Source organism: Notamacropus eugenii, chromosome 5, assembly GCF_028372415.1.
Source record: "Notamacropus eugenii isolate mMacEug1 chromosome 5, mMacEug1.pri_v2, whole genome shotgun sequence".
Classification (NCBI taxonomy): domain Eukaryota; kingdom Metazoa; phylum Chordata; class Mammalia; order Diprotodontia; family Macropodidae; genus Notamacropus; species Notamacropus eugenii.
The window spans coordinates 106,301,035-106,327,996 of NC_092876.1; the positions used below are offsets into that span (position 1 = coordinate 106,301,035).

At 36.2% G+C, this 26,962-nt stretch overlaps 1 protein-coding gene and 1 long non-coding RNA gene across 5 annotated transcripts in view; one reads left to right on the forward strand and one right to left on the reverse strand.

The window, feature by feature from the left end:
• The window catches only part of LOC140504999 (uncharacterized), a 45,659-nt gene extending 38,430 nt beyond the window's left edge, over window positions 1-7,229 (forward strand). For all 4 annotated transcript variants that reach the window (XR_011967309.1, XR_011967307.1, XR_011967310.1 and 1 more), the window contains exons 5-6: window positions 4,155-4,338; window positions 5,087-7,229. This is a non-coding gene — a long non-coding RNA (uncharacterized lncRNA). The remainder of the gene's footprint in view (window positions 1-4,154; window positions 4,339-5,086) is intronic.
• Window positions 7,230-19,350: 12,121 nt separating this feature from the next.
• Window positions 19,351-26,961, reverse strand: KCNRG (potassium channel regulator). Its single transcript, XM_072610505.1, has 2 exons — window positions 24,001-26,961; window positions 19,351-20,900 (listed from the first exon to the last, which is right to left on the reverse strand). Exons 1-2 carry the CDS (start codon window positions 24,576-24,578, stop codon window positions 20,648-20,650), a joined length of 831 nt encoding a protein of 276 aa, XP_072466606.1. The 5' UTR covers window positions 24,579-26,961; the 3' UTR covers window positions 19,351-20,647.
• Window position 26,962: the final 1 nt, after the last annotated feature.

The window sequence follows — 26,962 nt, forward strand, 5'->3', positions numbered from 1 at the left end:
GGATGACAGGACGAATGTGGTCATCGTTATTACAGGGTTTTAAAGGTCAAAAATCTGGGTTATGTTCAACCTCAGAGTCCCATCAGGTAGGCAGAAATATACAGTGAAGATTTTGAGACAGGCTGATTCTGAAATCAGATAATATAGACCAAATACTTTTGTCATTGTAAATTTCTGTTATTTTTACCTGTGCAAACATTTGGTGAACATTGCATACTTTGAAACATTAGGAAAAGTAGAAATACAACAGTGGTAAAAGTTTCAAGTTCAAATAGTAAAACAAGTTTATCCCATGAAGTTTAGAAGTCTTTTGAGTCTTTTCTTCTCCAACAAGAAAATTCTTAAGTTTCTTGGAAATCTGTTGCGTGGCCATTTCACTCGTGGAAAAACCATATAAGCAAGTATTTTGAGGACCAAAAAAAAAGATTTTGTATGGAGTTATTTTTCCATATTAAAAACTGCAAAAAATCATGTAACTTGTTTTATAGTTAAATTGCAAAATAGAAGTAAATTAGATTCTACAGACCAGGGATGATTTTTAATAGGGATAGGGCAGATTTGTAGATTAATTTGGAGCTGTGAGAGAACATGTGTAGCAATCCAGCTTCCCTAATTGAGAGGACCCCTTCTCGCATCAAAATACTTTACACTGTGCCCTTAAGGTTTCTATTCTTTTTGGAGTCATTTCTTTCTACCAAACTAGAAATGCATTTGAATTAATAAGCATCTTTTAAAAAATGCAGGTATTCCTTGGAGGTTGAGGATAGTCCCTTTATACTTAATATTAATGAATTAGTTTAGTTAGATTGCTTTTCTCCTAATTCCTAGTTCCTTTTCAACTGACCAAGAATATGGGAGTCATCAGAGAAGATAGGCAAAGAAAGGATTCCAAGATAATTTTGTCCCCCAGATAGGACTGAAATTTGAAAGAAGCCAGAGAAGATAAGAAGGAAGAGCATTCCAAACATAGGGAGTATAAACTGATAGAATAACGGAGTTGGGAGATGGCATATTGTGTTGAAGGTATAGTAAGTGGGCCTGTAGAGAGATTTTGGAGTATGTGAGAAAGAGTCAAGTGTAAGATATGTATGAGGGAATGTGTAAGAAGATTGGAAAAGGAGGAAGGGGCCAGGTTGTGAAGGGATATTTGATGCTGGAGGAAATAAGGAACCACTGAATCTTATTGAGTAGTGGCCTAAGGCATTTCTAAAGAAGAAAAAAAATGTAAAATGAGTGATTTGGTACCCATTAATTTGGTCAAAATATTTTCACTGATCATGGTTTCAGGGCTACTAAGAATTTTGACAATTTTACTAATGCTCATTGAAAAAAACTAATGTGGCCAACCTATTTGTAATAAGCTTTTTGAAACTTAGAAATTAGTCCTTATGTGACAGATGTACAATCCATCATTGGATACATGACCTTTTGTTTTACTGTCATAGACTTTTAGAACCCAGGGTTTATAAACCCTGAGACATCAGAATGTGACTTGGATGAAGGATGTATTAAAAGACAAAGAGAAAAAGTATGTAAAGGTGTTTGAAAATAACACCAAAAGTGAAAAGACCCCAAGCTCTTTGAAATCAGCTGTATTGTCATTGACTTTATTTTAAGTCAAAGAAATACCAGAATAAGAGATTTGTGTTCTGACATTTGTCAGCTGTGAGACCTTGGGGAGAGTCATATAACCTCATTAAATCTCAGTTCTGTGAAATGATGGTTCTGGACTAGGTGATCACTAACGGTCCTACCAACTTCATTCTTTGAAACTTGACAAGAGATAAGAAAAAATTCAGACCAATGAGATTGAACTGATAAAATCTTTTGTTTCCCTAAATTTTAAAAGTATATCTTTTGAAAAGAAGATATTCAAACTAACCACCAATTTTAGTTCAGGAACTAGAAAGTTTGACTAAATATTGGAAATTTTTTAATCAACTGGAAAACATGGATTAAGATTATTAATCAGTTATTTAAATGGCAGTATATTATACACAAGATCAACATTCTTGTGAACTACTGAGCAACACACAAAAAGAGTGGCAAAATCTTGAAGAGTTGAAATTCATTATTTGCCACATACTCAAATATAGAACGAGATAGGAAAATCTCTATCCCTAGTGCTCTTTTTACTGGAAATTAGACTACAGATCTAAGGAAGATGTTATGGGTAGCTTAAGACTGAAGAGCAGTATGGTTCCCGGATAACGTGCCAGTTGTTTGAAACCTCTGAAATGATGAAATAGGCAACACTAGTGATGTGCATCTTATCTTTAAAATTGTAAAAATGCTTCTGTTTGAAGTATGGATTCTGCAAAGGAGCTCCTGGTGCCTCTAAGGATTATGACCAATAACGTCAGATAATAATATTAATAGCTTACCTTTATACGGAGCTGTAAGATTTAGGAAGCACTTGTGTTTTGAACCAGTGTATAGAAGTAAAAAGGTAAACTATTTGAACAGATTATAGTAGGGTGAAATTTGAGCCTCAGTTGCTTATACATCTTTAAATCTGACATTTAAAAGATTTAAGCACAGAGTGGAATGGAAGGGCTACAGAAATTATACAATTCCACAAAGTCCACAGTCTTAACCATTCTGGAGGGATAAAGGCCAAAAATTGTAAATGCCTGACCTTCCAGAATATTTGAAAGTTTGTCATTCAGACTGCATGACCATTTCTGGGGCCTAGAAGAAATGCTCATTTACCAAATACCTACTATTTGCCAGGTACCATGCAAGATGCTATGAGGATACAAAGACAAAAACAAGTCACTGCCCACGAGGGGTTTACATTCAACCAGGGACCAAACTCCACACCCATCTGAAATGAGCCAAGTCTGCCTACCTTAGTACATTATGCAGGCAAATCTTAATTCCATTTGAACCCTTTTGCAAGTCCCCACAATTCAGATGCAGAATCATAATTATTGAACATCCATCCTTGGACTTGGCTGATTTTCCATGATAACACATTTAATTTCACCTTTCAGTGTTGGTGCTTTGGTTTTCATAGCTCAAGGGCCTTTGAGGGTATAATTCCAGCTCTCTTCCAACCTGTAGACAAGATTCTTGACTCCCTTGTCCATCTTGATAAGGAGGAATAGTTATTGGACATTCTGGTTTTTGATGGAGTACCATGTGCATAGTCCCTGCTTGACTCATAAGTCGAAAATGACTTATAAGATTGGACTTCACTCTGAAACCTTGGGAGACTCAGAAACTTACACTGCCATCAATATTTATTAACTCTTCACAAGTCTTTCTGTGACTTGGTAAAGTAGTGTGTAATAGCTTTGGATAACCAGTTATACTGGATTGATTGTCTGAGACAGGTACAAGCGTGCTAGTAAGAAGTGAAGTTTAATTGTGAAATCCTTAATTCAAATTGGAAGTTTTTGTTGAGTACCTACTACGAATCCATACTCAGCTTTGTACTAGGTATATTGGGGGAGATTACAAAAGAATTACTTCCTCAAAGAATTGATGATCCAGTTGAAGAAATAAGACTGATAAACTTGAGAAGTGAACACAGTTAAATGCCAAATGTTGTGATACCAAATGCAATGATGATAATCCCTAATTTTTTATAGTTCACAAACATGGGTTGAACAGATACTTTCCTCAAATTGAGACCTGGAAAGGTTAAGTGATTTGGCTAAGATCATACAACTTAACGTGTGGACTAAAATTTTCATTTGAGCTGAAATTCCAATGTAATTCTGACTATTGATCCATCATTGTTTATAATATGCTGTGGTTTCTCTGCTGAGATAGGAATTTGCTGAAGAGAATATTAACTAGGAGATCTCATGTCAGAGATAAGACTTGAACTGGACCAAAGAAGATGTGAGAATTAGGCAGAAGAAAGTAGGAAAACAATTCTGATATAAAGAGCAGTATGAGTAAGCTGATTGTCAGTAGACACAGAGTTAGAAACATCTCCCCCTGTGTGTTAGATTGCTATAAGTCTTTCCATCCGGGCTCGAAACACAGAGTATATGGTTTAAAACAAAGCAGACTGACCCACATAGGGATCTGGCTGATGTTTTTGTGCAGTCATCTCTTTTGGTTGGTTGATTTGGAGGGGTAAAACAGTGATCTTTTGTCGTTTGTGTACTTTATTGATGCCTTGTGTTTTTACATCACAGTCATTTCCAGACATCCCTCCCAACTCCAGTGAGCCTTCCCTTGAAACAGAAAAAAAATGAAGTAAAACCAGCCATCATAATGTGACATCCACAGCTATAACCCTCCAACTCTCCAAGGAAAGGAATGGGACACATTCCTTTTCTCCACAGCCAAGTTTGGTCACTACAGTTGCATAGCGTCCAGGTGTGTTTGAATGCTCTTTTTGTTTACACAATTAATTGTGTATATTTGCTTTTCTGGATCTGCCTTTTTCATTTTGCATCATTATATACAAGTCTTCATCTGTTTTCTCTGAATTCTTATTTGGAATTTCATGCAGCACAATCCTTTTTCATTCCATTCATATATGCATACATACATACATATACATAACATACATATATATCGATTACTTTCTAAGTATCTTACTCTGAGAGAAGTCGGCTAAAAACAGCTGCTATATGGTTAATTAAAAACATATGAAGCATTGGTATAATTCCATTAACTAAGTTAAACTCTTGCATCAGTAGCAAAAATTAAATCCACCGGTAGCCAGTCATTTCTCATAGCCAGGATCAAGTTTCATTTTGCTATATAATCACCCCCAAACTCTTTCAGGGCCAGAGAGCCTCAAGCATCATCCAGTTTACAGATGACATGGGAATAAGGAGAAAGTTGAGAAAATATAATACACAAAGCTTAATGTTGCACAGGGTAGCCTTTAATGTTAGACTTTATTGTGGACCAAAATGTGTCCACTAATGTATTGTTAAAGTAATAATGTTTTTAAGTAAGATGATGCTTTGCAAGAGCTTTCTTCTTTGTATTCAGTCATAGTTGAGATGTAGACCTGGCTTCTGAGGACAGTATGCTACCAAAGGATATTGAAGGATTTGGAAACCTTTGCTTATCCCATTACCACATATGAAGTGATTCTCACTTTACCTCCTAGGGCTCCAGGTGGGACTTCACAATATTTCTGAAGTAACTCTTAAGAGAGCTTGGTTCCTCTTTGGCTCACTGAAAAGGATTTCTGGATACTGAGTCTCCAACATTACAAGGAAATATTTCAGAGAATTACAAGATTCTTGTTGGCATTGCTACCTTCCTAAGCTTAAAGTTTCAAGTAAGTATCTGAACTTAACCAAAATCGCCCTGTAATTTCAGCTATCTTTATGGCTGATTTGGATTACCTTATAATAGTTTAATAAATTACATCAACATAGCCCCAGACTCCAAATCAGTCATACTTTGGTTCATTTGTGCTACAAAGACACATTCTATATGTTAGAATCACCCCAGTACTGGTTGATATGAAATAAGCCCAGAAATAGGTTTCACCAGTAAGCTCCTATCCCCTTTCTGGCCAAAATCAACATTTTTTTCAAACTCAGCAAGAGGCAAAAAATCAGGGCAGTACAAAACAGTCCATATCCTAGGATCAGAGATTATTAAAATGTTCACTTGTACTGGGCTTGTTGATCTCCTTGTTCTTCCTCACTTTTGCTGATCTTCTGGACCCTGAGCCCTGCCTGCCTGGATCTACATACAGTACCTGCTTGATCTTCCCTGCCTTTGCTGATCTCCTGGACTTTGCCTGTCTACATGGATCCATGGTACCTGCTTGTTCCTCCCTGCCTTTGCTGATCTGGATTCTGGACTTTTGTTTTTCTACTGGAACTGATTCGCTCCTCCCTATATTAATTGACCCTACTCTGTCCTTAACCCCTTGCCTGCCTATACTTTTGGTATCTAGCAAATGCCTGTGGATTAACTGAATACCCTTCCCTGCCCTCTCCTGTCTACCACATTCCATGACATCCAAACCCCTCTGCATGGCAGTGATTTATTGGCTTTCTTAAAAAATAAATATAAGAAAAGCGCCTGGCATTATAGAATTCATTTAATTTTTAAAGCTTAAATTCATTATTTTTAAATCTCCCTAAAATTTACTAGATCTCCTAATATGACTTTTAGTTGCCCCCTCCTCAAGTGGATAGCATAAGATATGTTTTGAGCAGGATTCTATAATAGGAAGCCATGAGGCTTTCTAGAGGGTCAGAGTTCATGTCTTAGTCTTCCATTATATATCCTACAATGCACAATATTAACACATTAGGAGATTTTCAATAAATACCACTTTGGTCTGAATATAAGTTGTACTTTCTCACAAAACCTGAATGTAGTTTATATCTTAGTGAAAAAAATATTATTAGTAAGAAATCTAGGCTGGTTTTATAATTTCATAGGTATTGGGAACTCCCTGGTAAGGGAACTCCCTATATTAAATGCAGGTTTGCCTCTGCAACTAGACAACTGAGAGATTAAGTCTGTGACCATTCCACAGCCAGTATGTATGAGAGACAAGACTTGAACCTGGGTTTTCCTGGCATCAAGGATAGTTCACTATCCACTATACCCAACTGTTGTTAGTAAGAGAATTTAATAAAAGTGACAAAGACAGGGGGAAAATAAAGATGAGCAAAGTAGATAAATAGTTGTTTTTGAGTAGAAGGAAATACTTTTTAAAACTTTAACAGTAAATATTTTAATACAATAATTTTGTATAGTTTTTCAGTTTTTGCCAATTCTTTTTTTAAAATCTCATTTTAGGAATGTAGTCTTTATTTGAGTATAGCCTATATTCTGATAAATATGGTACAAGTTCATTGGAATTGAAGTAGGGACCTGTTCAAGGAGATAGAAGGGTGAGGTGTGATGGGTTGTAGTCTAATCTCAACTTTAAATCTTTCCTGGAATTGCCTCTGGGATTAAACAGACAGAGCCAAATGTGAATGAAAATCATGTGTTACCTTTTACTATTCAAGCCACATTTCTTATTATGCTTTTAATACCATCATGCCCTTTGATGAAAATGTAAATGTTTCTGTATGACAGTTATGAAGAATTTTTATTTATTCATGTTCTTTGATTTCCGTATTTATCACATACCTTGTCTTCATAAAATGTTTATGTCCATTTATTGTTGTACTTTATTTGAGGTAAGAGACTCTGTCTTAGTTCATCTTTGTATTCCTAATCCCTGGCACAGTGCCTTGAATTACTGTGTTTAATAAATGTTTATTATGTATTTATTCTAATGTATAATTTATTTTTTAATTAAGATTAATTTCTTTATAAAAAGGAAGCTTTAGAATTAGCCTGTTATTTAATGTTTTCAATTTAGAAGATGAGTCAGTAATATTTATAATATCTGTTGCCAAAATAGTAATTATTATATACATTTCTTTTTATTTTTCATGTCTATATTTAATTCTTCATGGATAAAACTATGAAGCTAATGAATTGGTTTTATATAGTGAATAATCCTGTTTTACATAGTACTTTTTATTCTAAATTCCTGAAAAACTGGCTCCCACGTACTTAAATCATTCATTTTTTCATTAATAATGGGTTTTCCCTTAATCAACATAGATCATACCCTCCCCCTCCCCCTACATGTTTGAATACAGTGTTCATGAGTTGCTGTGCCCCCAAACATTCATGACATAGTGGTCAGCCATCTAGTGAAGACACTCTCCAAACTTAGCTAAACTAATTCTTAGGTGACAATCAAACATCCATCACTTAGCCCACACATGAAACTATTTTTACTTTGGTATGGCTTATCAGATCTTGTACTCCATTGACATTGCCTCTGAAACCCCAGAGCCATCTCTACACCATGATGAGGCAGCAGAGTAGGACTTTAGTTAATTGGCTTTAATAAAATTATTTAAAATTATACAGCTATCTGAAACAGCTGATTTCCAGTGTGGAGAACTTACAACACCAGGAGAGATCACAACCAGTCTACAGGTTCTTAAGGGAGTCCTAGGAAGTTGCCTGAACTTGATAGGTTAAGGAAACCTTTGATTCCCAAGGTCACACAATTAGTGTCAGAGACCAGATCTTCTGTCTTATGCACAGTGCTAGGCTGCCTCCGTTTCAAATTAATAATAGTTAAAAACTGGAAGCTTTAAGATACTGTTCAATGCAGTTGCAAAATAAGACAATTAAATCAGATCAACTTGAAGATACTGAAGAACGTGTGGCCTATGATTTATTTTTTCCTGCTTTGTTTAGTAACATTTTAAATGTCTCATGGGATGAAACTGCTGTGACTTAACCTTCATCAAACAGCCATTCATCTTGTCCCCAATTCACTTCGTTCTGAAGCAATTTCCTTTGATAAAGAACCTTTCTAATATGATCAAAATGTAATTTATTAAGATAACAATAGGGTATGAATGAGAAGATAAGCCTTCCCACTGAGTTAGAAAAGGCCATGGAATGAGGCAGAATAAAAATCGAGAGATACAGCAGCATTCTCAACTTCATAGTTGTACCTCATGTGCTAAGGAGACTCCTTGATTCATAAGGACAGTTTACTCAGAAGGATAGACTTTTCTTGTGCTGATGAAATAGCTCATTTAATTTTTGAAAAAAAAAAACTGACAAATTTGTGCTTTTTAGACCAGCATTTTCCACCTTCAATTACAGGTTGATCTTTTCCAGCTCTTCTCACCTTCTTAGGTACTCTTTCTACTTCCTCACATGTATTACAAGTACTAAAGTGTTGGATTCCAAATTATTGGTTAAATCAGCATATTACTTGTAAAAAAAGAGAAGAGTAGTTTGGTTTTTTGTTTTGTTTTAATTTATAAATAATTCACAGTACCACTATAGAAGCAAAATGTTACTTAGAGTTGTAAATAACGTATTTAATTTTTCCAGTGTTATAAAAAGCCTCACTTATTTCTCCTACCCTTGTTTTTTCATTAAAGATCCTCTTGATGTGTGAAAAGCTGGGCATAAGTATAGGAAAACAAGCCAAGCACCTGGGTTCTGGAGAGAAAGTAGACCTGCAAATGAAAAAGAATTAGAAATATAAATGCAAAAAAATATAATATATGCATAAATATAATTATAAAACCAATCTCATTTTTGCTGGAAAATATTGGTCAACTAGAGTATTTGGGGAAATGGAGTATTTTGATTGTGAAATGTTTTGGCTTATTCAAGGTTAACTTTTTTTTTCTTTGGCCCTGGCTGGAAATTTTTCTAAAAGGTATGAATACACATTCTTGCTTCAGTAAATCAGAGGATAGTGAGTATAATCCAGTCCTTCAATGACCAAAGATCTGAACATGGACTCTTGTTCTGTAATACTACTTCAGAATGTGCTAATATGTGTGGAAAGTTTAGGAGATTGGAATCAGGACATTGTCCCCAACATTTCCCTAGAAATTGTGCCTTTTAGTGTGTCTGCTATGGTCAATTTTTGTTTCTACAAAATTCATAATAGTTTTTCTTAGAATTTATCCTTTCCACTAAAAGCATGATGTAAGAAAAAAAATTCATATTAATTGTCTTTTCCTCAATTCAAATCAATTGAGTTCTGGTTATTGTTAGTCAAAGCTTCCCTGGATAGGTCTGAAACAGTCATATCATGTGTTCATTACTTAGTAACACAGTTTAGGGTTAGAATTGGATAAAATGGGAGGCATTTAGGGTTAGGGTTAGAATCAGTTATAAATACATTAAGATGTGACTTCTTTCAAATGCATTTGTTTGCTACATACAAAGCCACGTAGTTGATGCGTTCGTAAACCTTCTGCTTCTGAAGCCTGAGGGGATGCAGCTATTGCTAACCCTGTTATGATATGCCAAAAATGATAATACTTTTGGCTTTAGAATATGCTGATAGCAGTTGGGTGGCAGAGTTTTGCTCACATTCAGATTCATTTCAGTCATTTGTGAGTGATATGGTTTGAATTAACCAGTGATTTTGAGGTTTTACAAGTAAAACAATTTTAATCATACACATTTTTAAAAATTATGTTCTGAAAGGCCTTTAAAAAGACTGCATTTTTAGTAGAAATGAGGCAGTCAACAAATAATCATTGAGTGTGTACTGTGTGCTCAATGCTGTGCTAAAAACTGTGGAGGTTACAAAAAATGTTAGCACTTGAGAAAATAAAATTCATACCCTTGAAACAATTAGACAATAATTAAGTGCTAAACAGTGTGTTACTGAAAAAAGGACAATCATTGTGGGTTATAATAGTCAGAGGATGTCAGACTTACCTGGACTTTAAAAAATGGTAAGACTTGAAGAGGTAGGATGGGTGAAAGAAAAGTATTCAAGGCTGGGGAAACAACATAAGCAAAAGACAAAGGTGGAAATGAGCATGGTTTGGGGATATGCCAAGGAGGAGACTGGTCTCAATAGGACAGAAGGTACATGTTTAAAACAAAAATGAAAAATAAGTGTGACATGGGCTGGAAGAGAAGAGGATGGGGAGAGAAAGATGCCTGTTTTTAATCTAGATATTCTGGTGCCTCTTGGGACAAAGCTGAGGAAAAAGTAAAGTGGCTTGATAGACCTTGAAAGTTAGGATGTCATCATGAGAAAGGAATACAGCTTTCTGAGGAATTTTGGAAGGTGTATTGAGGGAAAAAGCAGAACTCACCTCTATATGGTATTGTCACTATGACATTTCACATACATACCCCTACACACAAATGTACATGTATGCATGTGCACACACATGCACACACACACACACTAAGAAATGAGAGAAGGGCACCAAGACTATGCTCTCTGATTTTCCGTATCCAGAATGTGGTTAAGCTTACCCCTGTGAAATGACTGAGCTCTAGCATCAATGGAACAGCCTTTGGAAGAGAAGGCTCCTGATCTGTTTTTACAGCAGGGGCTATACACTTTGCTCCAACAGCTAACTGCTCACTCTTGGCTCATATCATAATTCAGTTTCTCAAGTTCATTTTTGCTAACACAGGCTCTCTCACTTCTTCCGCATCTCTGCTGTACTCATTCAGTGCCACCTAATAGTCATCAGTATCTTACTACTTACCTCCATTATCCCTTGTTGGCAGTTTGCTCTGGCACAGAGGCGCATGCCTAATTAGAATCCTTGTTTTAACAATTCTGTAGGCTTTGTTTTTAAACTGAGTGTAACTGGTGAAAGTTCTCTGAACTTGGAGTCAAAAGGTTGAGTGAGTTCCATTCTGCCACTTATTAGCTGGCTGACCTTGGACAAGTCATATAAGCTCTCTGAGCCTCAGTTTTCTTGTCTATAAAATGGTATAAGACTTGCAACTTCCCTACCTCATAAAATTAGAGTCAAATAAGATAGTAAAATATATTACAGCTGTTAAAATACTATATGAATGTAATCCCTAATGGTAACTTCCAACAAAGTAAAGTTCTTTAAAATATTACTTACTGCTTCTTGGTGGCCTTTACCCAACCCACTTTGAATAGCTAAGAAGGTAGAATAGGTGAAAGGAAGAACCATTAGGTCAGCCCTTATTACTAAAAATGCTGTTTCAGCAGGAGGAAACAACATAATGAGAAAGGAATACTGCCTTCCAAGGAGTTCTGGAAGGTACACTGGAGAAGAGTCCAAACATATATTGATCACCTTCTATAGTCCTTAAGAGTAACTCTAAAGTAAAAGTTGTTAGCCTGATAACTGTGAATAGATTTCAGGGGGGTCTGTAGCCTTGAATGGGGAAAAAACAAAAAACTACATCTTTATTTTCACTAACCTGTAATTGAAATTTAGCATCTTCAATATTTAAAAGTCATTTAAAGAAGGGGTTCATGAAAAAAAATTCAAGAACCCCTCTTCTCTGGTCTATGGAATGATTTTTGAATGATTTTGCTTCATATAGAAATTTATTAAGAGGGAAAGGCATAATAATACATTGCAAATTAAATATTTAATCACTCTAATAAGCATTTCTAATGTCAAGTTAATGATACAGCATAGTTGTATCTTTTATGTTATACACATTGGGATTTTTTTGTATAAACAGTGTATATAGGACATTAATTTCCATTTTATAGGATCCAGAACATAACTTAGCTTTTTACATGATTATAAATGCATATAGTTGTCTCCTTGTTTTATTATATTATTAATCATAGCCATGGTTTACTTTATGCCAGACCTTCAATTATAACTCCTAATTTTTAACATTGTTCTTATGGGAAAATACCATTTACAATTATGATGATCCACTTTACAACGCGGTTTCCAGGAACACAGTTCTGCTTGTGCTCCCCTACGTTGCTGGGGAAAGCTGCAGACCTCTGGAGAAGGCAACAGCATCCAGCAGAATTTGTGAGAGCGTCTCCCACCAGTAAGAGGTGTGAGGTAGCTCATGCCAGTGGAGGGTGCAGCTGCAGCAGATTCATGTCCTCGGAGGACAATGAAGCAGGCAGTAGATTGCTGATCCCAAAACAGTAAGTGACCGGGGACTTTGAGTGGGGTACTGGACTTGTGATGCTTCTGCATCACCTGCACACCTGTTTAATAAAAATTTGCTTGATACCTTCTGATCAGGATGCATGTAATTAGATTAATGTCACATTTGTCCAATTGGGTAGATTCCTTAGGTTTCTGGGTGTATAAGTGTAGGTTAAGTAAAAGGTGATAATTCTCAAAAGTGACTCAGGTCCTCGGTGCCACAACTGTTTCTGTTTCAAGGGTAAAACAAGATTGACTAGGTAGGAAAAAAGATGGAGATATACAGACCAGGTAGGAGTCTGTTGTAGGAATGCTAGAATGAAGTTTTGAGCACTAAGAGTCTTAGAAATGGAAAGAATGCAAGAGAAGAAATGACAAGGATTCAGTAAAATTATCTAAGAAAAGACGTGACTCATTAATAGACTGGACATAGGGGAAGGACTCCCAGGTGTCTAGACTTGGAGACCAGGAATATCCTGTGCCTCTGAAAGAAATGTCCCAGTTAGCAAGAGGATCTAGCTTTAGGGAGGGAAAAGAGGATGAGTTCAGTTTTAGATACTGAGTTTAAGGTGATGGCAAAACACACAAGAAGAGTTATTTTGTAGATATTAGAAAATGTAGAGCACAGATTAAAAGGCAAACAGCTGTAGATGCTCATTTGGAAATTACATCCACAGAAATTGAAGTTTCATTGAAGGTTACCAACTAGGGACAATTGCTCCCTTTCTCCAAAAAGAGGGTGGGAAAAGGGGCTTAGTAGCTGAAATATAAACGGCCAATTGGGAATACCATATAAGCCAAATCTGAATTAAGATTTTCCCCCTTTTTTCTTAACATCATATTTTTGCAGCTTGTGCCTTCTGGAAAATTCCTACAGTAATATCATTTATACAGTTAGACTTACAAATACAAGGGATGTTGTCTACCAAATGGAAAATGTATTAACCAAATCACATGGTCCTTCCTCGTTACTGTTGGAAGGATGGGATAGAGAGGAGAAAGTCCAGACAATTCCATCAGATAAAACTTTGCAGGACGACGTAGCTTTAGATCTGAAGTGAGAAGCATGTAGCCAAAATATGCAAGATTCCAGTTCCACTTACTTAAGAAAACAGCAAGGCAAAAATACTTAGCATGCTAAACTGAATTGTAGGAGAAATAAACATAATTGAAAACATCAATCGGAAAAAACTTCCCAAAAGTGAAACTGACATTATGAGGAAGATAGAATTTTCTTTTGCTGAACAAAAATAAGTGTATGAAGTGGGGCGAACAGAAATTTAGAAAGGAGCTGGACAAGATTGGTTAACATTCATAGATAGGGTCAGTGGAGGTACAGAGAGGGAGTTGCTGAAAGTTATATCTCAAGTCTCTAACTTAGTGGACTTTCTTCATCAATTCATTCTCCAGGTACTCAGGCTTCTAAAAGTAAGCATTAAGCGAAATAAAATGGTGGAGAAATGTAACATTTTAAAAGGAAATTACTTTAGGAAATTGTTGATTTTTTTTCAAACATGACAAGGAGGTCTGAGTTTCAGGAGAGAAAAGCAAAATTTCTTTACTAAAAGTGAGCAACTTTGAGTTCTAGAACCACATTTTACCCATTAAGACCATTCGAAAGCGTTTTCTCAGGCTGTTTTATTGCTAACTACTAAGCAAAGTGATCGTCCATTTCCAGAGAGAGATCTCACTTTATGCTGTATGTTAAGTTAAATTTATATTGTAGTACAAAGAACCTTGAAACTTAACATATGCTTTTAAAACCTCAGTAGTATGTATCTTCAAGGTATCCTTTGGATGTCTGGGGCCACGAACCCTTGCGTTCTATTTCTGAGAACTCCAAATTCAGTTACCTGCCGTAGGAAAATACTTACCACTGTTGTTTCCCACCTAGTACAGCTGTCCCACATACTTGGCCAGCTGTCCACTGCATTCAGATTGGGGAGGTAAGTGAAATTTTCTATCTTTAGGACATGTAATTTGTGAAAGTAAACCATATTGAATCTGTAGTTTATAAAAGTTTATAGGATCATAGGACTTACTTGTTAATGTAATGTTTTTTATAGTGTTTTTTGTTTTTATAACCCAAGGACTTCCCAGCAATGTCTCCATCCCAAATAGAATCCTCTTATCGTCCAACCCCTTCATTTCTCAGATCAGGAAACTGAAGCCCAGCAATTTGCTAATAGAAATTGGCAATACCAGGATTCAAATACAGGTCTTCTACCCTAGTCTAGATGCAGGGGTATTTTCCAGTTATACCATACTGCCTCTTACATTCTTGACCTTTAATTGAAGATTTGGTATTGTCTCTCTTTTATTCTAAGTACTATAATCCTACTAAGTTTTGACTGATAAAAAATTCTGTATGAGGTGTTTTATAGATATATGAAAAGAACTCCCTTGAATATATGAAGCTAGATCCTCAATATATGAATATATGCAGGAAGGATCTGTCATTTCCTGGGTTACAGAACTTTTAATACTGTAACTTCCTCCACCAGCAGATTGCAACCTTTCTATAACTTAATAGATAATAAGTTACCTCAGGTACATTGAGGTTACATGACTTGTCTAGTAATTGTCATGGGCCAGCATTTGAACTGAGGCCTTGATTCCATGAATAGCACTACCCTACCTTGCTTCTTCCTGCAAGTGTTTGAGAGGATTTAATTGGAAGAGGCACCCTGGGCTGTAGCAGATAGCAGGTCTCAATTGGTAAGACCTCAACGGTGAAGATGCACTTTTGACCCACACTGGCCATATTAGCCTGGAGAAGTTGCTTAACCTATCAGTGCCCTGAGTGACTCTTAAGATAATAAGTTGGAAAGAAGGTGCTGACCTGCAGTGAACCCTGTCCTTATCCTGTTTTGTGTAGTATCAGCAATAGTGCTAGTACTAATGCTAGTATTAGTAAATGATGAGGATGATGATGAAGGCAGGCATTTATATAGTTTTGCAAAATACTTTACAAATATGAATTCGTTTGATCCTTGCAACAACACTAGAAGGTCAATGCTATTATTACCCCCATTTTACAGATGAGGAAACAGACTGGCAGGTTATTTTCACACTAATTCTTGCAGTAAGGTCTGGAGAAAATAATCTGGTTTCCCTCAGATCCTGAACACAGTGAAAATAAGGCTTCTCCTTTTTATTCAGTTCACCAGGAGGGCATAGGCTCCTGTAATGTACCCAGAATTATGAAAGGCACCATGAAGGACACAAAAGCCATGCAAGACATAGTCTTGATCTTGAGTGTTCAGTTCCAGTTCAATTCAGGTTTCTGTTGGAATCGGCTGAAATAAGAACTTAGGTACTGAACCAGTGATGGTTTAAATTTCCCTTTGAGTACGGAAAGAAATCCACAGAATAACAAGAAGCAGCTAAAATGATTTAATAAAAAGAAAAAAACTATGAAACTGGTGAACTCATCAGTAAGTACATATGAAATCTCAAGAATAGTCTACTTTAGGAACTGCCAGGTGGCCTATGTTGGGGTGAGACAGCCAGCCTAAGGGCTGGGTTTGATAGGAAAAGGGCCATCACCACACAAGTGACATTTCAGCTTTATAAGCAAAAGTTCCATATATTCCACCTCTTATTTAGTATTTGAATTTTTGAAGTTATCTTGCTTGCTGATTCCTCTCCCACCCACTCACAGAGTTTTTGCTTTTCTTATCAACCCTCAAGATTTGTGTTGGTAGGCTCACTTATTTCCTATGTCTCCATTCTAAGAAGGAAGGTAACATTTCAGTAACAAAGCAGTTTCTCATATCAGCTGTAGTCAAGGGACTCGTAGACCTAATAGAAAGCTGGATAGTTCTTGATGGGCCAATTCATGGGAGAAAATTTTACTTTGACTGAGTCAGTGAAGCTCCAGAAGCTCCAAAATACCTTAGCAACCTCTTCCCTTACAGTTCTAGAACTTTATTTAAGCCTTCCACCCACCCCCAAACCTTTAAACCTTTTTTACACTGGCTTTTACAGATCTGGCTTCAATTGCACCCAGGAGGAATCACAGAATAGAATGTAACTGAGGCATTAACTCTCTTTTGAGTGCTCCTGTTTCTTTTTTAGCAAAATCCCTTATGATATTCGTTGATTTTAATGTGGGCATTTTTATAATTTATTATTGAAAATAAATACAAATAAAGGTTACAAAGCTACACTAGATTATGGCAAATGGCAATCACAATACACAAGCGACAAACACTGAGTAGGTGGACGTGAGAGAGTCTATGACATAGTTCCCAGGTTGCTTTCCAGTGACCATTTCAACGTTAACATATCTCAAGTCTCTAGTCCACGATAGATAACGGGCAGGAGCCCAAACTGGTTCTAATTTTAGCAAAGACCTGGGAACAATTATTAATTAGCAAATCATAATCACACACAAAAGCTGAACCTGACACCAGGGATGTGCTTGCTTTTCAGAAAATCTTAACCCACAAAGAAACCTTCTAGGCATATAGAAATATAAGCTGTTGACCCTTACAAAATCTAAAGTAAAAACCCTGGAACTGCAGCAAAATTGAAACGAACCCTCTTGAACCACAAAAAGCACCAACTTGAGCAGTTCCTCTTAATCTAGTGAACTGAAACAAGCCACTGCTTTCTTGAGCAAAGGAGACAGGGTGGTGGCAGGCAGTTGTAAAAACTACATGAACAAGTCTATAGCATGAACTCTCACCATTGTTTGCTTATGATTTTAAATAAGAGACAAGAACCAATTCAGCCAAGAAACAAAAAGCCCCTTGATCATGTGCAAACATTCACTTTTGGATATTTGGATATTTAACATTTACTTATCCCTGCTTCCTTTGACAATGTCACAACTTAGTTTTATACCCATTCCATGTTCCATCCTTACAGTTTGGATCTTTGGGGGATTGATGAAATCATATCTGTAGGTATACTTCAGGAATCAGGAGAATTCAGGAAATTTTACTAAAACAAGAAATTTTTCTGACACATTTTGAAAGTTTTTCCTTGAAGAATAATGTGTATTTTTAACATTAAATTGTGGTTTCTCCCTAACCAAAAAAACTTTGATGTAATGTTAGCTTTGTAATAGCGTCAAAGTTTAAAACCCCGTTTTATTTTTGTAAGGTGTAATTGCTGCATTTCATGCTACATCTTAGGTTTCCAAATGCAGTGGTATCTTATACATTCTAGCTCACCAAGTATTATTGCCATTCCTATAATTGTTCTTTCCTGTAAACATAAATGGACTAAAAACATACTAGTAGGGAGTCCAAACATCTCCTGAATTGAAATATCTTTGGCAACATTCATCTGCATTATTTTCTTCACCATAGATGTCAGTTTTTAATAATCAATAAAGGAATACTCAATATAACAGTATAGAATGAATGATAGATTATAAAAATTGGTTTCTGTGGTAAAGAAAATAACATAGCTAACAAAAATAAAAACAACTTAGTCTTGGAAGAACTGGAAGATTTTAACAGCAAAGATGAGGAAAGAATGTACTTTGGTATCCCTGGGGAGTTGGCAGGCACATTTAATTTGTTGAACAGTTAGTGCTACAGTTTGGCAGGGGCATAAAGTATGAACGAGAGTCATATAAGATGGGGAAGAAGGGATGAATAAAAAGGTGAAATGAATGAAATAAATGATTGTCACTCATCTGTTACAGCCTTATGAGGTGTCAAAAGAATCAGATGAAAGATGTAAAGCATTATTAGCAAAGGAAATCCCTACTTACCTTAGGTGAGGATGGCCTCATTGTTACCACCCTAGGCTTCCTCAAGCATTTCCAACTGGGAGAACAGTGGAGAGAGTCACAGTCCTAGTATCAGATTTATTATCTAAATCCTATAGCCTTGATATTAGTGTTGTGACCATGAGCACTTTAATTTCTTGACTGGCTCACAGAGTTGACAGAAAACTTTCCTGTAAACCTGAAATAATTGTGTAATGTTTGTATTTTATTTTGTTCTTCATCCTTTGCCCACTATGTAATGTAATATAGTAGATAAGAGAGCTGGCCTGGAAGCCAGGGCAATCTGGGTTCAAGTCCTCCCTTAGGGGCTGGGCTGCACAGCCCTGGGCAAGTCATTTTAACCCTTCTCAGTGCTCTAGGCCAATGGTGTCCAACTCAGATAGAAGCAACATCCGCTAAGACATACAGTGTGTCACATGTCAGACTGAGATCTTTGCTCAGTCTAAGCAACTAAGTTACAAAGGGGCTAACCTGCATTGGTAGCATTTTTATAGGATCATGGATTTTAAATTGAAAGGTACCTAAGAAGCCTCTAAGACAATCCTGCTAATTTACAAATGATGATGCTGAAGCCCATAGAGGTTAAAGGACCTGTCCAGGATTATATAGCTAATAAGTATATGAGACAGGACTTTTTGTTTTTGTTTATTTTGAAGGCAACTGGGGTTGTGATTTGCCTAGGGTCATGTGGTAACTGTCTTAATTTGCAGTTAAGTCCTCCTTACTCCAGGGCCAGTGGTCTGTGCACTGTACCACCTAGCTGTCCCCAGGATTTGAATGTAAGGTCTCACTGAATCTAAATCTTGTCCCTTGTCCTATGCCATGCTGCCTCAGTCAGAAGGGTTTCCTCACCCAAAAGTTCCCACACCTAGAAATTCACAGGTCCAATGTTTACATACTCCAACAGAACTACTGGGGGCTTCCTTTTGTAAATATTTGCTTTTTTAAAACATGTTCCAAGAATCCTTTGAACTTAAAAGCTTTTAGCTTTGGCAGAAATTATTCTGAGTAGATGCTTACAGAATCTTTTTCTGCCAATTATAAGGAGCTGGAAGTGACCTTAGAAGCCATGTAATCCAACCCTCTCCTTTAACGTATGAGGAAACTGAGTCACAGACAATAGTTTGCCCAAGGTCACACAGATAGTAGGTGACTATATCCCACAAGTCACATTCTCACAGTTCCTTCTTTGAAAACAAGAATGGAATTTATTAAGTTTACAAAATTATACATTCATCATTGTAGGAAGCTTTAGCTAGAAGACAAATATGCAAATCATTGTTCATCAAAATGGGAAATATCTCAATTAGATGACTATCTCTATGAGGAACTTAGCCTTTAAACTTCTAAAACTACTCTCACTTAGGAGAAGGCAGATTAACCACATTTATAAGAAAACTCATGAGCACACACGTGTAGAAAATTGAAGATGGCCATGAAGGCTGCAACTTGCAAGGAAATTACCTTGAGAATGACAGGACTGAATGCCCTAGACACCTCTCTCAAACTCATTTGACCACTCCTGTGGTTAATTGAAACCCCTGCTTAGATGGAAAATAGCAAAAATCTTCCTAGTCTTTCAGACCTCTGAGAGAAAGGTCTGAGAGAGAACACCTCCTCTGAGACAAATGCAGAGATAGTGAAATGGTCAGTGTCCACTGAGCTCTCCAGGACAGAAGGGAAAGCAAGAACACCTCAACCCTGTATCCTGGGGGAAAGGAGATGGGACTACTTATGTCAAATTGTAGAATATGACGTGCATATTATTAGCACCCTTTTCCTTCTTCCTTCACTAACACTACTTTCCAACACTATCACCCCAATGATGATATGGGCTTAGTCCCACTGTTGGTTAAGTGAACAAAACAGAAGTGGTAGTTTTGTTACCCATCCCACTGATTTATATATATAGTGACTATAATGTCTTTAGAGCATTTTAATATCTTTCCTATTTATGTGTAAATTTTAAAATACTGTAAGGAAGGTCTATAGTGCATTCAGAAACAGATCTCCAAGGTCTTTTAAAGATTTGGTTGAAGAAATATTCTGGATTTTGCTGCAGTTTTCTTTTTAGAAGAAAAAATGAAAAAAAAACCAACAAAAAACCCAAATTTTTAGGATAATACTCACACCAAACAGAAAAAAAACAAACACTGTAACAACCACTCCAGCCCACCTCATCCTCCTTCAACATATTCAAAATCTGATACCTAAAGCAATGTAATATACTTTGTTCTGCACATCCTTGCTCAGAGGAAGCTCTCACTGCTTATGAAATGAGTGAAGGAGAGACCTAGTGTTTTTATCCCAGAATTTAGCACATCAGTACACCATACCCAAAACGTGAAATTCCTGACCCTCCATCAAAAAATATATATATGATATATATGTGTCCACATACGTATATACATTTTTTTTCCTTTGAAATGTTGCTCTTTTAAAAGGAAATGCCCCTTTTTAGTCTAGATGAGGACCAGGCACTTCATTTCTTTTTCTGAGACTGTACTGGCATCAGCTGAGTTGCAGTGATGTGTTCTGGTTCCACTCTTTCACTAATGGTAGGGTCTTCGGGCCTATTCATCCTTTCAAAACTGTAGCATTCGACATTCTCTTCAGACGACACAGTCCTAGTGCTCACCAGGTGGAAGCCCTCTTTTAGCAAAGTGTCCAAAAGTAGTCCTAGTACATTAGTTCCATTGGCCAGTTTTCGATTATCAGGCTTTATAGAAACATACCTAAAGCAGAAGAAATGATTAATGTTTTGTTTTTTAAGCATACTCCCAACCTCTACCAAAACCACACATACAACTAGCTCTATGATAACTATCTACACCCTTTATTTAAAATAGGAATGATACTTACTAAATAATAATGTATTTTTAAATCTGGTTTCCCAGAGAAGCAAAATTTTTTAAATATTTTATTTATACAGCCCAAACTAGGGGAGTAGGGGGTGTTCCCACAATCATCTGGTGAAGTCAGGAAAATCCAGAGAAAAATAAAGCCTCTGTCTTTGCCAGAACCATTTAAATTTGTTGTTATTGCTAACATAGTAAATGTGTAATGTGACAAAATAATGAGTAGCGTTTCCTACTCCTGTGTAGAACATCAAGAAAATTTTATCTTTATATGTACATCCTCTTTACTACATTACAGTCAGATGTGCCAAGACCCACAATAAAGGCAGTTGGTGTATAACATTCAAGGAAGCCACTCTGAAAGGAAACTGATCTTCACTAGTTCCATGTGAAAACCTGAATTTTTTGTAGGTTTGTAGAGTAAAAAGACATGGAAGACATCTCCAACTTTTTTTTAAAAACAAGAGGTTAACTGAACCTTGTGCTCAATGCTGGGTGCAGCTGTTTCTCAAATTATTAATATCTAGTACTGGACCAGGATACAGAAAAATTACAAAACACATTTCTCTACCCAAAAAAAAGAAATCTGTTTATTGAAAAAATTAAATTTCCCCCTTAATGTTAGTAAAAGTATTTACCTCTACTCCCAAAGTCCAAAATATAACCTGGTGCATATTTAAAACATAAAAAAACACATTGAGAAATAAAACAATTTACTAGAACATCTAAAAGAACTAGATTCTATATAATATATACAATACAGGGTAAACAATTACAAAGTAGTATACATTACTAAGAAAAGTTGAATCAAAAACATAATTCCATGTGAGGCACCCTCCCTGCCCCGCCCTCCCAACCCCAAGCCAGAGGTAAAAAGATTCCAAGGCACCATAAGAAAAATAAAGAGGTATATTCTGTAGAATAAAACAAAAACAATTTGCAATTTAAAAAAAAAAAAAGGTTTACACATTTTCGCATTGAGCTAGAATTAAAACAAATTCATGAAACCAGATGCAAGAGGACAAATGCTACAGAAGAAAATACCTAAGATCCTGTGAAATTAGTTTGGACTTAATCAAATGAGGTGCAGCTGCAAGGAAACAGCAAATCCAAATATTTCTGGTGCTAACGGAAATAAATACTGATGCTTTCAAAAGACTTAACCCAACACATGATGTGGACATGATTATTGATCACTGTAGTAACAGATACTTATGCATCTAGATTATATACTAGCTAGGCTGATGGCTACCAAACACAATAGGGTTTCTCATTCAGAGCCAGAAAAGTCAAACCAAAACTGACCCTTTTCTTTCCTGGCCTTCACCAGGCATTTTGATTCAGGGTGCCGAAAGAAAGACCCAGGCCCTCAAGCATCCCCTCTAACTTGCAGAAAGTACACAGAGGTTAAGAATAGATTCTTATGAACAGATGATCAGGTTCGAAAGTCCTTTTTTCATTCTAGCATCAAAGATCCCAATATGTTCATTTATTTAGGTTATCTACCTTGTCTGTAGTTAGATCAAAAAACACTTATATGGTATTATAGGTGCCTATTTTTAACTAGAAGGAATCTTTGAGGTCATCTAGCCTAATACTTTCATTTTACAGATGAGGAAACTGAGGCCCAGAATCATTGACTTTTTAAAATCTGGTCCCTTGGTACCAATCTAGCAATCTTTTCACTCTACCATTCTGCCTTCTACTTGTTGCTTGGAACAGAATATCAAATAGTATTTAAAAGATCCTATGTTACTTGGCTAAAAAGAAATTCATAAGCTCAACTAATCAATACATTTGTTCAATTGATGCTGGTGGTGTAACTACTAAAATAACAAGATTTAAAGATACTAATGCTATTCTCACATTAAGATTTAAAAATTAGCCCAGCTCCTAAAAAACAACCAAAAAGCAGAAGTATGTTACTTGGCAATGCCTGACCATCCCTGGTTCCCATCTTAAGTTTCTTTATTTTGCCTGTCAGATTTTCATTACAGTTTATCCCCCAAAAATCTCTGTGTTGTGCATATGTGTACCCAAAACCTATAGTTTGTTCAAACTCTTTTTTGCCCTCCTGGAATATTTCTACTAAAATACTCTTTAATTTTCTCCTCATTTTTAAATTCTCTAATTTTTAAAAAAAAGATTCCAAAATAGCTATTAATCCCTCCACAAAATAAAAAAAGTTTAACATATCCCATTCTCAGTGTAGTCATTAGCCACCCACTCATGATTAAGAAAGTATCACTAACCTATGTGCTAAGTATGGCTGTCCTTCCATATTAACTTTTAAAGCTTAGGACAACACTCCAAAACACACTAGTAGTCTCTTATTATACACATTTTTAAACTTAATTAAGTACACATCATAGTTTCCCACAAAGAAATGCCATCTTACACCTTTAGTAACACAGGGGAATGAAAAGTACTAAGAACTTTAGGTAAGCTTTTATAATCACATTAAACATTAATATGGTTATTAAATAACCTCTATATAGCAACTTACTGGAAGCCAAAGAACCAAGCATTAAAATACGTTGTCACAAAACCACCTTTAATATGTTGACATACCATCATTAATATATTCTGAGATGAATGAGAAGCTAAATGCTGAAGATGAAACATGGAAAAATGGCCACTGGGATAGAAACATCTTTCCTTGGAAGTGTTTAAAGAAAAAAAGGGAAGAAACCCCTTGTTGGGGTGGCGGGGAGAGACAGACCATAAAGGAACGAGTCAAATTGAAAGAATTTCTATTAAGAAAATAAAATTTTCCAATGAATAAAAGCCAGTTTCATTGGCAATGGAACAACTGACCCCACTTAGTCCCAAAGCACCATTTTGAACAACAAAAATTTTCTAAGAAAATAATTATCTTAGGCATTAGAAATTTTGTTTTTATAAAAACAGCAAAGATTTGGACAAAAAGTAAGAGAGAGGAGAAGACAAGGAGCCATATTGAAATAGAACAGAATACCTGGCTTCGACCTGGCTACCAGTAGTATTATCAGAGCCACACTGGAAAACCAGGTCATGGTACGATGGTCTTTGTGGTGGAAATGGAAGTAAGGTCGTCTGAGCAGGGAAAGAGCTACTGCTCCAGGTTTGGGTAGAAGACTGCTCTATAAACACTGTAATCCGCCCAGTTAACATCTCAACTGTGCTGCTACAGGAGCCAAAGACCCGGAAAAAGGCTCGAGTGTCCTGGCACGTAAAACGTACCTCTAAAATTTCTGGCTTGGACTTCAGCAGTTCTTGATCAAGAAGCTCAACCAAAGGATCAAGTTCATAGAAATTAGCCTCCCTTCGGAGCCTTGGATAATCTTTAAAGTCAGTGGGTAAAGAAAGCAGCCGAGTTCTCAGGAATTCCAGGACGTAACTGAACAGTAACCCATCTCTGTCCACAAAAATTTGGCCATTCACCAGCTTGGATTCTTGGTCCCGACCATCTAACATTCGTGCCAGCCGAGACATGGGGAACTGTCGTATAGTAGAAAGCCGTGTTGTGAATGTCTTTCCTCCCACATTCAAAGTGACCACTTCCTGACCACTCATTCTCCTTAATAACTTACAACCAAAGGCTGAAAATTGGACTTTCTTAACTTGTTATTTCTAAACTGTAAAGCAAATCTATAATCAGAGATATTGGTTGTATCTAAGTGAGGGGAAGATTGGATTGGATTCCCAGGTAACAGTAGCAAAGTAAATACTGTCTCCAGCAACTTTGTTTGCAGGATCAGGTTGCTTGGTAACTGCCAGTATAGGAAATGAAAGGTAGAAAGGCTGAGTACTTTTGGAATGCTGTCAAGATAGATACTTTAGAGAAGAAATTTCAACCTGAACTCAGTAACCCTTTGTCCTTCACACTATTAAAGAAAATGCTGATCAAAGATTATCTTCAAAGTAATATGAAATATTAAAAGTATGATTTAATGAAAAGATTTTAGTTTCAAATAATTAACAAATCCAAAATAAAATTCTAAATCACTTTTGTTAAAAAATAAATTCGGATTCGTATTTCTATGTATAAAAAACTTCTCATTGATGCAATGAAGAACAGTAAAGATGAAGGAGTAAGAAGTCTATGTAATTGTTTATAATCCATTCAGTATAAAATAATCCGATGTCTTCTAATTAAAGTCATAGTGTTAGACCATGATATTTAGGTGTGATGCAGCCAGTGTTTCACCCAGATTTTAATCCCTGAAACTTTAAACTACATCCTAAAGAAAATTCTGTATCTTAACCAGCTTCTTGAATTGGCTTCCCTTTCTTCTCACTCTCCTGTCCAGAACCACAGAATTTTAGATAGAAAAGTCCTTCAAGTCATTACCTTCCTCTACTTCCAGTGAAGAAAGGGAACCAAGCTGTCCTACTCATTTTCATGAAATTCTCTGGTTATTAAAAATAAAATTAATTTCCATCACTACTTCTCAGGTAGAGAGCAAAGCAGTTTCAAGATAAGATCCACTTTTTATTCCTCTGGGGAACTGGCCAAGTGAGAGAAATAATAAGGATGTGCTTTGCAGAACACAGGCCACAATGTTTTCATGCCAGCCGGAATGGCAGCGTTTGCCTGCTAACTGTTTTACAACACCTGCTGACAGGTTACGTTTCATCTGTCACAGCAAGTGACTAACCAGGTTTATCCTTCTTCTTAAAAACAAACAAACAAAAAAAACAAAGCTTTACCCCAAAGTATAAGGATACACTTAGTAGTTCAGATGCCTTGATACTTTAGCTCCAGTTGAAACACAGCATTTACCTGCTGGTGACATCCAGGAGAGAGAGCTGCTCCTGCCATATGTCGGGCCTATTTCTTACCTTCATCTATATCTGCAGAGTTCTGATCCAAGGGACAGAGAGTAAAAACAATTTCCCATATTTAACTACATAAACCTGCAACTCTTTTTTTAAGCACTGCAGGTCACAGCAAAGGTAAAAGGACTTTTTAAAACAAAAATCTAAAATTGATATATCAAAAAACTAACATTATTGAGTGTAGTTCTAAACTACACAGGCTCTGGTATTTTAAGATATTTAGAAATTATTTAAGAATATAATAGGGCAGAGACAGGTAGGTGGCACAGTGAATAGAGCACTTACCCTGGAGTCAAGAGGATCTGAGTTCAAATGTGGCCTCAGACACTTGACACTTACTAGCTGTGTGGCCTTGGGCAAGTTACTTAACTCCAATTGCCCCCCTCCAAAAATAAAAAGTATAAAAAAAATTTTCTTTAAAAATTTTAAAAAAGAATATAATAGGGCAGAGTATATCAAGGCTAAATTACATTATTAAGGTGGAAAAAAATCAAACTGAAAATATTAATTCACAACCCCCCCCCCAAAAAAATGTAAACTAGTTATTTTAGTCAACACAAAGATTCAGCAATAAATGGACCATCACTAGATACAAAAAAAAAAAAAAAAGAAAGAAAATCAAATGAGTTCAGTCAGCTCTTCACAATGTCTTGTTCTGGAGAGGTCTCATCAATAGAAAAAAATACCACTTTCCAAGCACAATCTCTACTGCATGACTGTGAAATAATTAGTTTATACTACTGTAGTGCAATTTGTACAAAATGTTATAGATCACGTATTTTTTCACTGTTTTCCTTTTTTCTTGTCACAGCCTGGATAAAACCAAATTGGGGGAGGGAGAGACCTGCTTACAAAAACCATTTAGAAGGAGAAATGGTACTTCAGGATCCCATCATGTTTCACTTTTACCCTTAGTTTTTTAATGTGAACACTATACACATGCATAGGATGTTGGTTCCATGGGAATGCTTCTGTATAAAGATCTCTCTACCAGAAGCTATTCCAACTGAGCCACTAGTTTAAAACATGTGTTGTTTAACAAGCATTTTAAAAAATCTTTTTCACAGGTTGTAAGTTAGTCCTGTCAGTTAGGGACAAAAGACAGAAATAGGATTGTG

What these genes read in the sequence shown, in the direction of transcription:
- KCNRG (XM_072610505.1), bottom strand. Translation starts at nt 24,578, where the DNA reads ATGAGTGGTCAGGAAGTGGTCACTTTGAATGTGGGAGGAAAGACATTC. An exon ending in GGTAGCCAGGTCGAAGCCAG is followed by an intron (nt 20,901 to 24,000) that starts GTATTCTGTTCT and finishes CTTCTGCTTTAG; the next exon opens with GTATGTTTCTATAAAGCCTG.